Source organism: Schistocerca piceifrons, chromosome 4, assembly GCF_021461385.2.
Source record: "Schistocerca piceifrons isolate TAMUIC-IGC-003096 chromosome 4, iqSchPice1.1, whole genome shotgun sequence".
NCBI classification, from domain to species: Eukaryota; Metazoa; Arthropoda; class Insecta; order Orthoptera; family Acrididae; genus Schistocerca; species Schistocerca piceifrons.
The window spans coordinates 144,381,356-144,396,957 of NC_060141.1; the positions used below are offsets into that span (position 1 = coordinate 144,381,356).

The 15,602-nt window shown below is 41.4% G+C and overlaps 1 protein-coding gene across 5 annotated transcripts in view; it reads right to left on the reverse strand.

Moving 5' to 3' along the window:
• LOC124794625 (tyrosine-protein phosphatase non-receptor type 2-like) overlaps positions 1 to 15,602 on the reverse strand; it is a 75,031-nt gene that overhangs the window by 23,460 nt on the left and 35,969 nt on the right. For 4 of the 5 annotated variants that reach the window (XR_007016589.1, XM_047258124.1, XM_047258122.1 and 1 more), the window contains exons 6-8: positions 13,044 to 13,199; positions 12,623 to 12,788; positions 720 to 825 (exon numbers count right to left, since the gene is read on the reverse strand). Coding sequence is in view for 4 of the 5 variants with exons in the window: in XM_047258124.1 (XP_047114080.1) it covers positions 720 to 825; positions 12,623 to 12,788; positions 13,044 to 13,199 (428 nt within the window). In the remaining variant the exon portion in view is untranslated. The remainder of the gene's footprint in view (positions 1 to 719; positions 826 to 12,622; positions 12,789 to 13,043; positions 13,200 to 15,602) is intronic. The other variant, XM_047258123.1, reaches the window with a different exon arrangement.

Genomic DNA, 15,602 nt, shown 5'->3' on the forward strand with positions numbered 1-15,602 from the left:
AAGCATGATCTTTCCAAGTGTCAGCCATTTCTTCACTGACGTTAGGAAAGCACAACAGCTATGTTTTTTCTGTTTGAAGTTATGGGAGGAGTGTTGTGTGTGTGTGTGTGTGTGTGTGTGTGTGTGTGTGTGTGTGTGAGGGGGGGGGGGGGGTGTACAGTGTTCTTCAAATGTAAACCAGATTCTTTGTGACACAATGAGCAAAACAGTGTCTTAATTAAAATTTTTGGAGCATTGTTCCAAGAGAAACAGTAATCTATTAATATTATAATATATGTAATAAGCACAGTTATGATTACGGTAGCTGGCCGTTGTAGCCCAGTGGTTCTAGGAGCTTCAGTCTGGAACCACGGGACTGCTACAGTCGCAGGTTCGAATCTTGCCTCAGGCATGGATGTGTGTGATATCCTTAGGTTAGTTGGGTTTAAGTAGTTCTACATTCTAGGGGACTGATGACCTCAGATGTTAAGTACCATAGTGCTCAGAGCCATTTTATTATGGTAACAGTGAGTAAGATTTAGGACACACAAAAGTAAGGTCATTAGTGATGCTGTAGGTATGTTACCTTACTTACTTTTCATGAGGTATCAAGAGAGTCTAACCAAAACTCAATGCTTTCTCTGAGCAGTTAGTGATTCTTTTTACAGAATAATGATGCTGTGAAGTCAATTTACTCCTACATATTCACCCACATTGTCAATGTTACAATGAGTACACACCTGGCTTCCTTATCTTGAAGTGCTGAGTCAAGCAATCTTTCCACACTCTCCTGCTCTGGAGAGACCTCAGGTTCCACAGGAAGTGGTTTGTTGGCTTCAAATCCTCCTGTAAAATAACATTTGTGCATGTAATATGCAAATGTATAGTCTCAAGATTATTACATGTCCGGCAAGTCTTCAAATCTTTCAGCCACAAGTTTAGACATGTTCAAACTACATATTATTGTGCGACTAGTGAATGTCCAAGAGTCTTGAGTATAATATCTCCAAGGCAATGACAGCAAATTTTGTTCTCAGTGCATAACTTGCAACAAAGTTCTAACTTTTCGTATATGGTAATAAGAATTACGAGGCTGGGATGTGCACATATGCCTTTTACAGGAAAAACCCAACGGAGGCATCTGAACATGACTAACAGATCAATAAAATCGTTCAGCTGCAACTAGATTCTCTCAATGGACAGTGGAAATTACTGCAAACAATTCTACCACAAACCTGAATTATACGAAATGTTATTCAATAACAGCACGTGAAAGTATTTAAAAATCAATTTCCATATGACATGAAAAATAGATATATATATATATATATCTAAAAGCAAAGATGATGAGACTTACCAAACAAAAGCGCTGGCAGGTCGATAGACACACAAACAAACACAAACATACACACAAAATTCAAGCTTTCGCAAGAAATGGTTGCTTCATCAGGAAAGAGGGAAGGAGAGGGAAAGATGAAAGGATGTGGGTTTTAAGGGAGAGGGTAAGGAGTCATTCCAATCCCCGGAGCTGAAAGACTTACCTTAGTGGAAAAAAAAAAAAAAGGACAGGTATACACACGCACACACACACACACACACACACACACACAGACACAGACACAGACACAAGCAGACATTTGTAAAGGCAAAGAGTATGGGCAGAGATGTCAGTCGAGGCGGAAGCAAAGAGGCACAGATGTTGTTGAAAGACAGGTGAGGTATGAGTGGCGGCAACTTGAAATTAGCGGAGGTTGAGGCCTGGCGGATAACAAGAAGAGAGGATATACTGAAGGGCAAGTTCCCATCTCCGGAGTTCTGACAGGTTGGTGTTAGTGGGAAGTATCCAGATAACCCGGACGGTGTAACACTGTGCCAAGATGTGCTGGCAGTGCACCAAGGCATGTTTAGCCACAGGGTGATCCTCATTACCAACAAACACTATCTGCCTGTGTCCATTCATGCGAATGGACAGTTTGTTGCTGGTCATTCCTACATAGAAAGCTTCACAGTGTAGGCAGGTCAATCACGTGGGTGCTTTCACACGTGGCTCTGCCTTTGATCGGTCACACATCAACTCAGCCAATGAACACACCCGTCAACTTCTATCCTAATAAAAGTCCTCAATCTTTCCTCTCCCACATCCACACTGGCTGTTCAGAGCATCCTCCTACAGGCCAACTGCAAATTAGAACAGCATGCCACCCTCCACCTTAAAAAACTATCCAATCTCCTGGTTTCCCACCTCTGGAAAGGCAACTCACTCACCCTTCACCACCTTTCCAGCAAACCTCAACTTCCTCTCATTGCACACAAACCCAGTCTCTCCCATCTACTCAACCTCCCACTTCCTGCTCCACTCCCTCCAAAACCTCAAAATTACAATCAACACAATCTGGAACCAAAACACCCTAATTCAGTAGTTAACCTTTCCTCCAAATCTCTCTCCCAATCCGAAACCTGTCCTATCCAAAGGCCTCGCCTTCAGCCCCACTCCCAGATTCAACCAAACAGCCCTCGTCAAAGATTTACTGTCCTACACTCGTACTCTCTGCTGGAAATATCACTTTGCCATGAAGAAAAATGATCCTAATCCTACTCCTAATGATCCAACTCCCCAAGACACTATCCAAATTGAACCCTGCCTGGAACAGTTCCGTCCTCCGTCACAGCGGGACCCACCTCCTCTTCCTCAAAATCGCCCCCTCCAAACCTTCCAGGAATTTCTTACTTGCCTCTCAATCCTTCATAAAAACCCTTAATCCTACTCCCAACATCACCACTGCTGAAGCCCAAGCTATCCGTGATCTGAAGGCTGACCATTCCATCGTCATTCTTCCGGCAGACAAGGGTTCCACGACAGTGGTACTTGATCGTCGGGAGTATGTGGCTGAGGGACTGCGTCAGCTTTCAGACAACACCACATACAAAGTTTGCCAAGGTAATCCCATTCCTGATGTCCAGGCGGAGCTTCAAGGAATCCTCAGAACCTTAGGCCCCCTGCAAAACCTTTCACCTGACTCCATCAACCTCCTGACCCCACCGACACCCCTACCTTCAACCTTCTTCCTAAAATTCACAAACCCAATCATCCCGGCCGCCCCATTGTAGCTGGTTACCAAGCCCCCACAGAACGTATCTCTGCCTACGTAGATCAACACCTTCAACCCATTACATGCAGTCTCCCACCCTTCATCAAAGACACCAACCACTTTCTCGAACGCCTGGAATCCTTACCCAGTCCGTTACCCCTGGAAACCATCCTTGTAACCATTGATGCCACTTCCTTATACACAAATATTCCGCACGTCCAGGGCCTCGCTGCGATGGAGCACTTCCTTTCACGCCAATCACCTGCCACCCTACCTAAAACGTCTTTCCTCATTACCTTAGCCAGCTTCATCCTGACCCACAACTTCTTCACTTTTGAAGGCCAGACATACCAACAATTAAAGGGAACAGCCATGGGTACCATGATGGCCCCCTTGTACGCCAACCTATTCATGGGTCACTTAGAGGAAGCCTTTTTGGTTACCCAGGCCAGCAAACCCAAAGTTTGGTACAGATTTATTGATGACATCTTCATGATCTGGACTTACAGTGAAGAAGACCTCCAGAATTTCCTCTCCAACCTCAACTCCTTTGGTTCCATCAGATTCACCTGGTCCTACTCTAAATCCCATGCCACTTTCCTTGACGTTGACCTCCACCTGTCCAATGGCCAGCTTCACACATTCGTCCACATCAAACCCACCAACAAGCAATAATACCTCCATTATGACAGCTGCCACCCATTCCACATCAAACGGTCCCTTCCCTACAGCCTAGGTCTTCATGGCAAATGAATCTGCTCCAGTCCGGAATCCCTGAACCATTACACCAACGACCTGAAAACAGCTTTTGCATCCCGCAACTACCCTCCCGACCTGGTACAGAAGCAAACAACCAGAGACACTTCCTCATCCCTTCAAACCCAGAACCTCCCACAGAAGAACCCCAAAAGTGCCCCACTTGTGACAGGATATTTTCCGGGACTGGATCAGACTCTGAATGTGGCTCTCCAGCAGGGATACGACTTCCTCAAATCCCGCTCTGAAATGAGATCCATCCTTCATGAAATCCTCCCCACTCCACCGAGAGTGTCTTTCCGCCGTCCACCTAACCTTCGTAACCTCTTAGTTCATCCCTATGAAATCCCCAAACCACCTTCCCTACCCTCTGGCTCTTACCCTTGTACCCGCCCCCGGTGTAAAACCTGTCCCATGCACCCTCCCACCACCACCTACTCCAGTCCTGTAACCCGGAAGGTGTACACGATCAAAGGCAGAGTCACGTGTGAAAGCACCCACATGATTTACCAACTGACCTGCCTACACTGTGAAGCTTTCTATGTGGGAATGACCAGCAACAAACTGTCCATTCACATGAATGGACACAGGCAGACAGTGTTTGTTGGTAATGAGGATCACCCTGTGGCTAAACATGCCTTGGTGCACGGCCAGCACATCTTGGCACAGTGTTACACCGTCCGGGTTATCTGGATACTTCCCACTAAAACCAACCTGTCAGAACTCCGGAGATGGGAACTTGCCCTTCAGTATATCCTCTCTTCTTGTTATCCGCCAGGCCTCAACCTCCGCTAATTTCAAGTTGCCGCCACTCATACCTCACCTGTCTTTCAACAACATCTTTGCCTCTTTGCTTCCGCCTCGACTGACATCTCTGCCCATACTCTTTCCCTTTACAAATGTCTGCGCGCGTGCGTGTGTGTGCGCGCGTATACCTGTCCTTTTTACCCCTTAGGTAAGTCTTTCTGCTCCCGGGATTGGAATGACTCCTTACCCTCTCCCTTAAAACCCACATCCTTTCGTCTTTCCCTCTCCTTCTCTCTTTCCTGATGAAGCAACCGTTTCTTGCGAAAGCTTGAATTTTGTGTGTATGTTTGTGTGTCTATCGACCTGCCAGCGCTTTTGTTTGGTAAGTCTCATCATATTTGTTTTTATATATATATATATATATATATATATATATATATATAACAAAGATGAGGTGACTTACTGAACAAAAGCGCTGGCAGGTCGATAGACACACAAACAAACACAAACATACACACAAAATTCAAGCTTTCGCAACAAACTGTTGCCTCATCAGGAAAGAGGGAAGGAGAGGGGAAGACGAAAGGAAGTGGGTTTTAAGGGAGAGGGTAAGGAGTCATTCCAATCCCGGGAGCGGAAAGACTTACCTTAGGGGGAAAAAAGGACAGGTATACACTCGCACACACGCACATATCCATCCACACATACAGACACAAGCAGACATGTCTGCTTGTGTCTGTATGTGTGGATGGATATGTGCGTGTGTGCGAGTGTATACCTGTCCTTTTTCCCCCCTAAGGTAAGTCTTTCCGCTCCCGGGATTGGAATGACTCCTTACCCTCTCCCTTAAAACCCACTTCCTTTCGTCTTCCCCTCTCCTTCCCTCTTTCCTGATGAGGCAACAGTTTGTTGCGAAAGCTTGAATTTTGTGTGTATGTTTGTGTTTGTTTGTGTGTGTATCGACCTGCCAGCGCTTTTGTTCGGTAAGTCACCTCATCTTTGTTTTTATATATAATTTTTCCCACGTGGAATGTTTCCTTCCATTATATTGAATCTCATATATATATATATATATATATATTTGAAAATCCAGATGTCTAATAAGTTAAGTGCTGCACTGTCACAAGATTTTAATGATTGCAGACTAAGAAAGGCATTAAGGTATGTGGGAGGGGCGGGGGGGGGGGGGGGGGGGGGGAGGGAGGGAGGGACAGCAACTCTAGCGTTCCTTCTCATGTGAGTGGAACACATGAGAAACAAATTAATAACCACGCACACTATCCTCACAACTCATTATACAGGGGTTTGTGAAGTCCGAAAGGGAAGAGAAGAGATTGGGGGTACAGGTGTATTTTGATCATTTGATGAAGTTCATGTTTTTTATGATGTTACATGTGTATGATTAACTGCCACTGACTTCTCATAAACAAAGCAAAATCATCTTACATCATCTCTGCAGAGATGGGATGTGAAGCAAATTGTGTACAAGTGGTGCCATAACTGACTGCAGGTTTAATGCCAAAACCACAGTTGAGAAATAGGGTTAGACTAATTGTGTGAGGTATAAAGTGAATGTAGAGTCAGGTCACATTGAAGCCCAGGAACCAAATGGAGGTCACCTGAGGCTCATCTGCAACTCCCATAACCCAGCCCCCAGCTGACTTTGTAGGGAGCTGATAAAGTGATGTACCTTCCAGACTAGTGGAGGAAGAGGAAATTAATAAAAGCACAGTACATATCAGAAAGACACAGACGATATAAAACAAGACAAAATAATTTTGAAACATTCTAAGATATTCAGCCACGTGGCATCGGAAGAATGATGCAACATTTCAGCAAGCTGATCTGTTGCCAATTTCAGGTGGTCCCAATGAGCAATATGTCTTCCTCTGGGTGCTGTCTTTTACACCCGCTCTCTCCTGCTGCTGAGCTATTGTCCACAGCTACAAAAGGGTTAGTGGTGAAGAATATCATTATGCAGGATGAAGCCATTGGTCAGATGAGTGTGGCCAATACAGAGCCGGCATAAAATAGTGGAATCCCTTTGAGATGAGTGGCAGGAAGAATGTCACACAGCAGTGGCCTCCGTGACAATACATTGTTTGTTTCAGCTTTGATAGGCCAGGTATTGCAGATGAGCTCGTGAGTTCATAGGTTAGGCCTCAGTACCACCACTGCCAGAAGTCGCCTCCTTGGCTAGGCGATCACCCATCTCTCTTTTTTGGGATTCCCACAGGACTTTGCACACAGAAGGTGACAACTGAATGGACAATGTGGCTGCTACCACGTAGAAGATCATGGACAGTAGACACTATTTGGTGATGACAATAGCATTGATTAACAGCCTAAAAATGGCTCATTTGGTCAGCGTATATCAAGAATCGGTCATGGCCTTACTTCTTGATAAAACTGAGGCGTCTGGCAAAAGCCAAAATTGTGAAGACACTACGTCTCTGGCAGAGACCACAATTACTGATGATCAACATATGAACAAGAATATCCTTCAAATATCTTTGTAATCATCTGTGTGAATAATTTTGGTACCTCAATACTCAGATACCAGAGAGGAAGATGTGTTGATGGCCAAAGGAGGAAATGGGAAGTTTAAGGACAATGGGATAGGTCTAGCTGAATCTGCAAATAGGTACCCTTCAGGGAGAAGGATGTGAAGTAAAGTCATAGGAGAAAGATATGATGTGAAGTCATATGATGAATACTGTCAAGTGGGGAGGGAAAAAATTTCTACAGAGGATTTCCATTGAAACTGTAATCTGGAGTTCTGTCCTAGATCAAGTGTGGGGAGGGAAACAATCCAATAATCCGATACTTGGGAGGTTACAGGATTGGCAGCGAGTGGGAGCATAGATCAGCAGTAGCTGGTGGTGATGAAACCATAAGGGTAGGATCTCTCACTAACAGAACACTTGGCTCATTTAGGAAGCTCAGGTGGCAAGCCTTATCCCACAATGGTGAACTGGGTCTAGCAATCACAATGCTAATGTTGCTGCTCAACCAAATACCCGGCATCCATAGTACAACCATGATAAAACTAGAGCCCTATGAACGTGTAACAGAGTGGAGTGATCCATGACCCAAGAGGTATGACAGAGAAATTTGCACGCATCTAGTTTTGAGACGACATGGAGCCGTCAAAATATTTTATCATCAAAAGGTGGGCATATGAAGTGGGATTACACAACTACCTTGAGACACTGGATTCCTAGGGAAAGTTTCACATCTGAGGTGATTTTAATGCTACAACAAAACTGCAGGACCAATGTTTTGACATGGGGGAAATGAAAGCCATGATGGTCTTGGACACAAAACAAATCATTTTATATGACTCAGAGTTTTGTCACTACATGTGAGTCATGGACTGAGAGCTGAACCAAATGCAAAAGTCATCTATATACGGAGAAGTAGTAAATGTTGTTCTCATGGGTCCATGAATCAATGGGGTTTACTGCTCTATAGTGACTATGGGGAAAATGAAGTGTGTTCCGACTAATTATGAAGAATGGGTGGAACAACATGTTTTAGGTAAATGACAGTAAAGTGTCATAAAACCACAGTCATGGAGAGTGCTCAAGTACGATGACACCAGGAGGTGTCATACAATTTATGTACAAGCGAGTTGTCACAATCATTAAATAAAAAACTACATCAATATCCACAGTGACATTAGCAAATGCAAGTTAAGATTCTAGGAACACTTTAAAAGAATGAACCCAGACATATTTACAAAACAGAGTCTAATTCTTTGACAACAGAAGCCAAAACGAATAGAATGAAATGAATTGGCAAGATCAAGAATGATCTGAAATTGACAGGAATTACAAAAGAAGATGTCCAAAGGTGCAACACCTACACATCCAAAATTCACAAATGGCAAATGATCAAGAAGGAAAACCAAAGAAGAAGACTATAGTAACATGTCTGAATAGAGAAAGGATGCCTGCAGGACGAGAATGAAAGAAACAGGGCACAAAGGGAGGCAAATGCCCACTTGTAAGTTCTTTGCATAGTCCTACGGGGCTTGTTCACAAATAATAATGTGGGAAGAAATAAATTTTGAAAGAATGAGTTACTTAACACAAATATTAGGGTAAATGTCTGGTCCAATGCAAGAAACATAACTGGTTATGTGAAAAACAGAACACAAAAACTGACTGACTGTCTCTGAAGAAATTCAATGTGATCTTGTTAACAGCGAAGGCTACACAAGTTGAATATCTTTATTCACACGAACTCTTGGGCAATGCACCCTCCATCAAGGGGTAGAAACAAAAAGTTCAATTAGCATTACTAAACAATTATGAGGCATGTTTCGCAAAAGGCTGTAGAACACTGTCCTCAGAATAAGACACACCATCAAAATATTTTCTCAGGAATATTGGAAAGTGAGATACTTCCACAGAGATTCTGAAATGGATGTCATTTCTTTGTCTCCTATTGGTCACATTGGATCATAACGTGCAACAGTAAAATGAAAATAAAATTAATATGGTCTGCATTCAATGCTGATTTACAAATAAAAGTAAAGTTATTGTACAGCAATCCTCCTTGACACATCACCTTAAACTCGGAGAGAGGAAAAAAAACAAAAAACACAACAACAACAACAACAACAACAACAACAACAACAACAGCCATTAAACTCCCTGTCACTAAATTAACTAATAGGCTTGTACACCATTTGTTCCTTTTCTGCCTCTCATCTACATCGAAACTGCTTATGTGATGATATAGATAACAATTTGAGAGACTAACGAGTCAACTACTTCAGTTTTGTTAAGTTAAAGATATCAGTTTTTACCTCTAACATCATAAACAAATTTGTTTTGATCCTGCCTTGAAGACAGTGCTCCAGACAATTTTCCTGTCTAAATGTCCAGTACCTCATTTCCTTCTTTTACCAAATAAAATCATCTCTAATTCATAAATGTACAGTTTCTTTATAGTTATGGGAATATATGAAGATTGGCGGAGGACAGAAGGAAGGAAAGCAGATTAAGGTTAAACATCATGTCCACGACTACATCATCTGTCCTAGAGAAAAAGCTGGAGTATGAGAAGGATGAGTAAAATAGATTTACAGTAATGCGAGGAATTATACATGGTGTATCAAAAGGAATCATCCAATTTTAAAAAAAATGGTAACTATTATGTTATTTGTGTTTTTGTGTGTGAACAACGTACTGTCGGAAAGAGCAAAAACTCAAATTTTACATGGTTTCTGCTAGATAGCAGTAGTGTGCGCCCACTTCAGTTCTAGTAAAAATTGTGTCGGGACTGCAGAAAGCATTTTGTGTTCCATGTTTTGTGCAGTGTGGGTCAGTAATAACTGCTCAGCATGACTTTTGTACTAGGTATGGTGTGGATCCTCCTACAGCACAGAGTGGTAGACAGTGGCATGAACAATTCTGAGAAACATGTTTGTGTAAAGGCAAATCGCTGGGCCATCCCTGAATGTCTGACACAGATGCTGAATACATCCGCCACAGTTTCACAAGGAGTCCGCAGAAATCCATTTGCCATACAGCTTGACAATTCTACATGCCCCGATGTCTATCTGGTGTGTGCGCGTTGATGTTTACATATGAAACCATACAAAATTCAGCTACTTCAAGCTCTTTGTGAAGGTAACAAACAACGATGTGGTGATCTGTAATTTTGTGCTTGGCAAGATGGAGGAGGATGACAGTTTTCTTCGATGCTTAGTGTTAAGTGATGAGGCAACATTCCATTTAACCGCCAAGGTGAACCGTCATACTGTGAGACTATGGGGTGTGGAACAACCACATGAAGTTGTACAACATGAGAGGGACTCTCCAAAACATAATGTGTTTTGTGCAGTTTCACAGGAAAAGGTGTATGGTCCATTTTTTTGCCAGGAACACTGTTACAGGAAGCACATGTCTTGATACGCTTGAGAATTTCCTTTTCCCAGTCTGACACTGATTCAAATGATTTAATTTATCAATAGGATGGGGCACCACTGCACTGTCATCTGCAGGTGCAGGAATTTTTAAATCATAGGATTACTGAACGATGGATCGGTCACCAATGGACCAAATGATTCAGCCTTACATTACTGGCCTCCAAGGTCACTGGACCAGACTGTATGTGGTTATTTCTGCAGGGTTTTATGAAAGACTATGTGCCTCTGTTACCAACAACAATGAATGAACTGAGGCATCACATAACAGCAGCTGTGGAAGCAGTAACTCAAGACATGCTCGCTGCAGTGTGGGAACAAACTGAATACTGCGTTGACGAATGCCATGCATCTCATCTCAAGGGGGACTTACTGAACAGCTATGGAAGGTACGAAAAAAAAAACTTTCTTGAATTTCCCGTTCATAAAAAAATCATAGTATATCTTTATTAGTTTCAGAAACACGGACATGCCAAATCAGATGATTCTTTTTGATACACCCTGTACTATATGCCGTATCAGTCAATAATATAATTCTGCCACTACTCCCCATCACGTACATTGAATGTTGGGTGGTGGTTTTTGTCCTACAGCATGTGTAACAATGTTGCTATCGCAGGCATTAAGCGAGTCAAAAAATGCGTGGACAAATATGCCTTGCAGCTAGTGGATACTTCTTAAACAACTACATTTTTAGTTACCTTGAAGTTGCATCAGTGTTTTGTTGTTCACATACTGGACATATTTCAGAAATACAATCTATTTCCGGTAGTCAGACTATTAACCACACTTTAGTGTACAAATGGCACAGACTTACAAAAAATTTTCATTTTACAGATGTAAAATCGGTTTTTCCAGAAGTCAATGCTATTTGTATACAAATTTTTAAGTGTTATTGTTCAGTAGGATGATAGTTAAGAATAAAAGCCATTTCCAAAACACATCTGGTACATGAACAACAATACACTGATAGACCTTAAAGATATCTAAAAATATTTAACAGACAATCATATGCAGAAACTGAGCCCCTACATGGACGATGCTGCAGCAATGTAAATGGCAGGTTTGAGTAGCAGATGCATGCAGTGCAAGACTCCAGTGTGTAAACTGGTTACACCTATCTCTCAAAGCTGAACGCATCAGACATCCATTTTCAATCTTATACACGAGCCTTGCTTACATGAATCAGTATGCTTCCATAAGGAACATAGACAATCATTCTATCTTTATTTCTGCTCTCAGTTTAATTCTTAAGAGTCAATTGACAAATCATCACTTTGGAAATTACAAACTCATTATGATGCTGAAATGAATTAATGTTTGGGCTATGAGCTAAAGGAAGTAGAAATATCAGTATCATCTACTTTGGAAGTGTAAGGAGGATTGATCACATCATTCAATCTTTGTGATTGGGTAATATTCCCATGACATCAGTTACTAGCACTTTACCGTTACTGACTACAATGGTCACTGACAGGCCAAATGATGATGATGATGATCATCATCATCATCATCATCATCATCATCATCATCATCATCATCATCATCATCATCATCATCATCATCAACAGTAGCCTCAGGCTGGGTCTGTTTGGAACATAAGCATCACCACCTAGTCCTGTTTTCCCACCATCCGACTGTGCTCACTCTGGTCCAGTCCTTGGTCTTTTTCTTCTACACTCCCCCCCCCCCTCCCCCCCCCCCCCCCCCCCCCCCCCCCCCCCCCCCCCCCCCCACACACACACACTTTTCAGCCACTGTCCCTTGGTCTGGAATCCTCTTAGTTTCCATTCTCTTTAAGTGGCCATATCAACTTAGCCTTGATGTTTCTGTCCTACTGTGCAAGGGTTCCTTTTTCACTACTTTCCTTACTGTTTCATTTCTTATCCTATCTCTACCCTGTAAGCAGATTACAGGCACATGACATGAAGTTCCTCAGAATCAGGACAGGAGTAACATGGAGACAGAGAAGAAGAGGAATGAAAGGGAGAGGCCACATGACCTGTCAGCTGACAACTCTAATTAACCTGATGGGTGTATTTGATAACAAAGGATCAGTAAGTGCTAATATCACTGATTACTTCATGAATAAAAAATATAACTAAATTCATACCATTCATACCATGATTATTTGTAGCGAACTTAGACCGTGTCAACGAATCACCTCGTGGTGGAGGTAATGGAGGTGGTTCATCTGTGTCATCTTCATCTGCTGAAGTCTCCTCTGTTGAACCATCATGATGGTTCAAAGATGTGTCCTCCACATTATTGTAATCATGCTGAAAAACACAAATTACTACTGTCAATTACAAGATCGTATCTCTCTTACAATCAAGGAAAGGAGAAAGTGTGAAAGGAAACATCAGCAGAGATGACAACATTAAATATCATTTATAGTCACACGAAAATTCTAAAGAATATTCTTCAAGTTGTATTACAAGTCATAATATACTTCACCAAACTGGCAAGTACAGTTAACATATATAACTTTTATTTCAATTAGTTACTTGTGTAAACTACATTGGAACACTCACCAAAGGATTGTTGTTAATTAGTTTCTTCGCACCTTCAATAATTGCCAAGTAAGAAAATCTTAACTGATCCGGCGTCTGAATGAGGCCCATACGAAACTTCCGCATTTCCAGTAGCACATCCACGACATTTACTGAGTCGAGACCATTCTCCTCAATCTTACATTTAGAAAGAAGATAATTGTTAGACATTAAGGACACTATGTAGTGAACACAATTATAACAAGAAAAAGACAAAAACATAGTCTAGCTTTTCTGGAGCAGTGCACAAATCTGTAAAGCTTTGAATTAGTGGTGCTAGGAAATAACAACACCAACAACAATAATAATAACAGCCATGTGCTGAAGCAGGTAGCAAACACAATGGGTAAACTACAATCCGGCATCAATTTTACACATTACTAGCCTAGTGCCCGCTGCTTTGTGTGCAGTCTGTATGGCCTGCACAGATGTTTTTGATTTTCTTTAAGTGATTTTTTATTTTGTTCACTAACTGCAACACCTAAACTTTTCACGCTAATTAAGACCATAGAAGGGTGGTCTTTTCCAAATGTATTTCTGGCCAAAAAGCAATTCTAGTAGCTGATTTTTGTTAGTCAAGCCTTTTGAGTACCTGTGGTGATATTTAAATATAAACTTTCATGGATATTTCTTTATATCTAACATTCCAAGCAACACCAGGAAAACAAATTTTCATATATTTATCTTGAATTTTTTTAATATAATGAAATATTTTCCTAAAAATTTTCGTCACCTATTTCACCCTCTTGGGGTTTAATTTCCAAGCACAGTGACAGACATTTTTTCATTTTAATTTCAAACAGAGAAGTCAAATACAAATTTTCATGGACATTGCTTTGAAAATGCTTTCATAATAAAATATTTTCATAAAAATTTTCATCCCCCATTTAACTCCCTTAGGGTGTTAGTTTCTATAAACACTGAAACACTTTTTTCTAATTTCTAACTGAGAAGTCAAATATCAGTTTTCATTACCTGCATCTTCACAAATGCTTTAGTAGTTCTTCAATAATTATTTGTTTACAAAAAACTTTCACCCACCATTTTATCCTGTTAGTGGTTGAATTTCCAAAAATGCTGAAACTATTTTTTTTTAAATTTCTGACTCAGAACTCAAATATCAATTTTTGTAGTTCTAGCTTCAAAACTGTGTTAATAGCGACATATTTTCAAAAAGTCTTTCCATCCCATTTTCACCACCTTAGGAGTGGAATTTTGAACAATCCCTCCCTAAACAATGCCTACAGTATAAGATCAAAATCCTCTGCAAATTTCAAGTTCCTATCCTTAGTGATTTGGGCTGGGCGGTGATGAGTGAGTGAGTGAGTCAGTCAGTCCATTGCCTTTTATATACAGACATTAAGTGCACTGTGTGTATTAGACTGCATAATAGACGTGACAATACTGGCCATTGGTGTCAGTTAAATCTCATGCAATATGACTAAGAAATATCCATGGATAAAAGTACTATGGCAAAGTTATTGCCTTATTACATATGCATTTAACAATAAAGATTTAAATACTGTATTATAAGAGCTACCAGAATGTAATGCACTGCATTTTTTTCTCAGCTGGTAACAGTGCTATGAATGCGAAACATTACGTATGTATTGTTTGAAGTCTCCTGAGTGCACGCACCAAGTTTCCATCACTTCTGACAGATAACGTAGCTGCACAACATATCAAAATGGCGTCTGTAAGTGATGTACCTTACAGGCAACACACCGTCATTGAATTTCTCACTGCAGAGAAAGAAACTGGGGAATATTCACAAATGCTCATGCAAAGTCTATGGAGCATCTGCTGTCAACATAAGTACAGTTAGTCGCTGGGCACGGAGGGTGAGGTCATTGGAAGGCAGTTCAGCAGAGCTCCATGATTTGCTGAGGTTGGGGGACACCATTCATGGCTGTCACACCAGTCATGTGGCAGTGAGCTGTCATTTGTGAGGACAGACGCATTACGACTCAGCAGTTGGTGCTGCATCTGTCAAATCAGCAACGGAAGTGTGGATGCAATTATCCAGACAGAGTTGAACAGTGTTATCCCATCCACCCTACAGCCCTGACCTACACCCCTCGGACTTCTACTTGTTTGTGCCATTAAAGGATTCCACTCGTGGAAGACATGTTGAGGACAATGAGGTAGTGATTCACACAGTGAAACACTGGCTCCACCACCAGGACAAGGTTTGGTACTGACAGGGCATACACACTGTTTTTTTGAGATGGAGGAAGGCTGCAGAAAGGGATGGAGATTATGTGGAAAAATATGGTGTGTAGATAAAACAGCATTCTTTCATGTGTGTAATTCTCATTATGTTCAATAAAGAATTGCTGAAGAAAAAAAATGTGGTACATTTTCTGGGCAACCCTCGTAGTATCGGATGATCCAATAAGAGGAGCAAATACAAATTTATGAGAAATGTTTTAATATTCAAAATCTAGTGAGACTTTTGATAATGTAATACATTCATATTAAAGCATAATTGTGTATGGTGGATAAAATTTGGAACCTTGTGTGTGTCATACCTGCCAACTT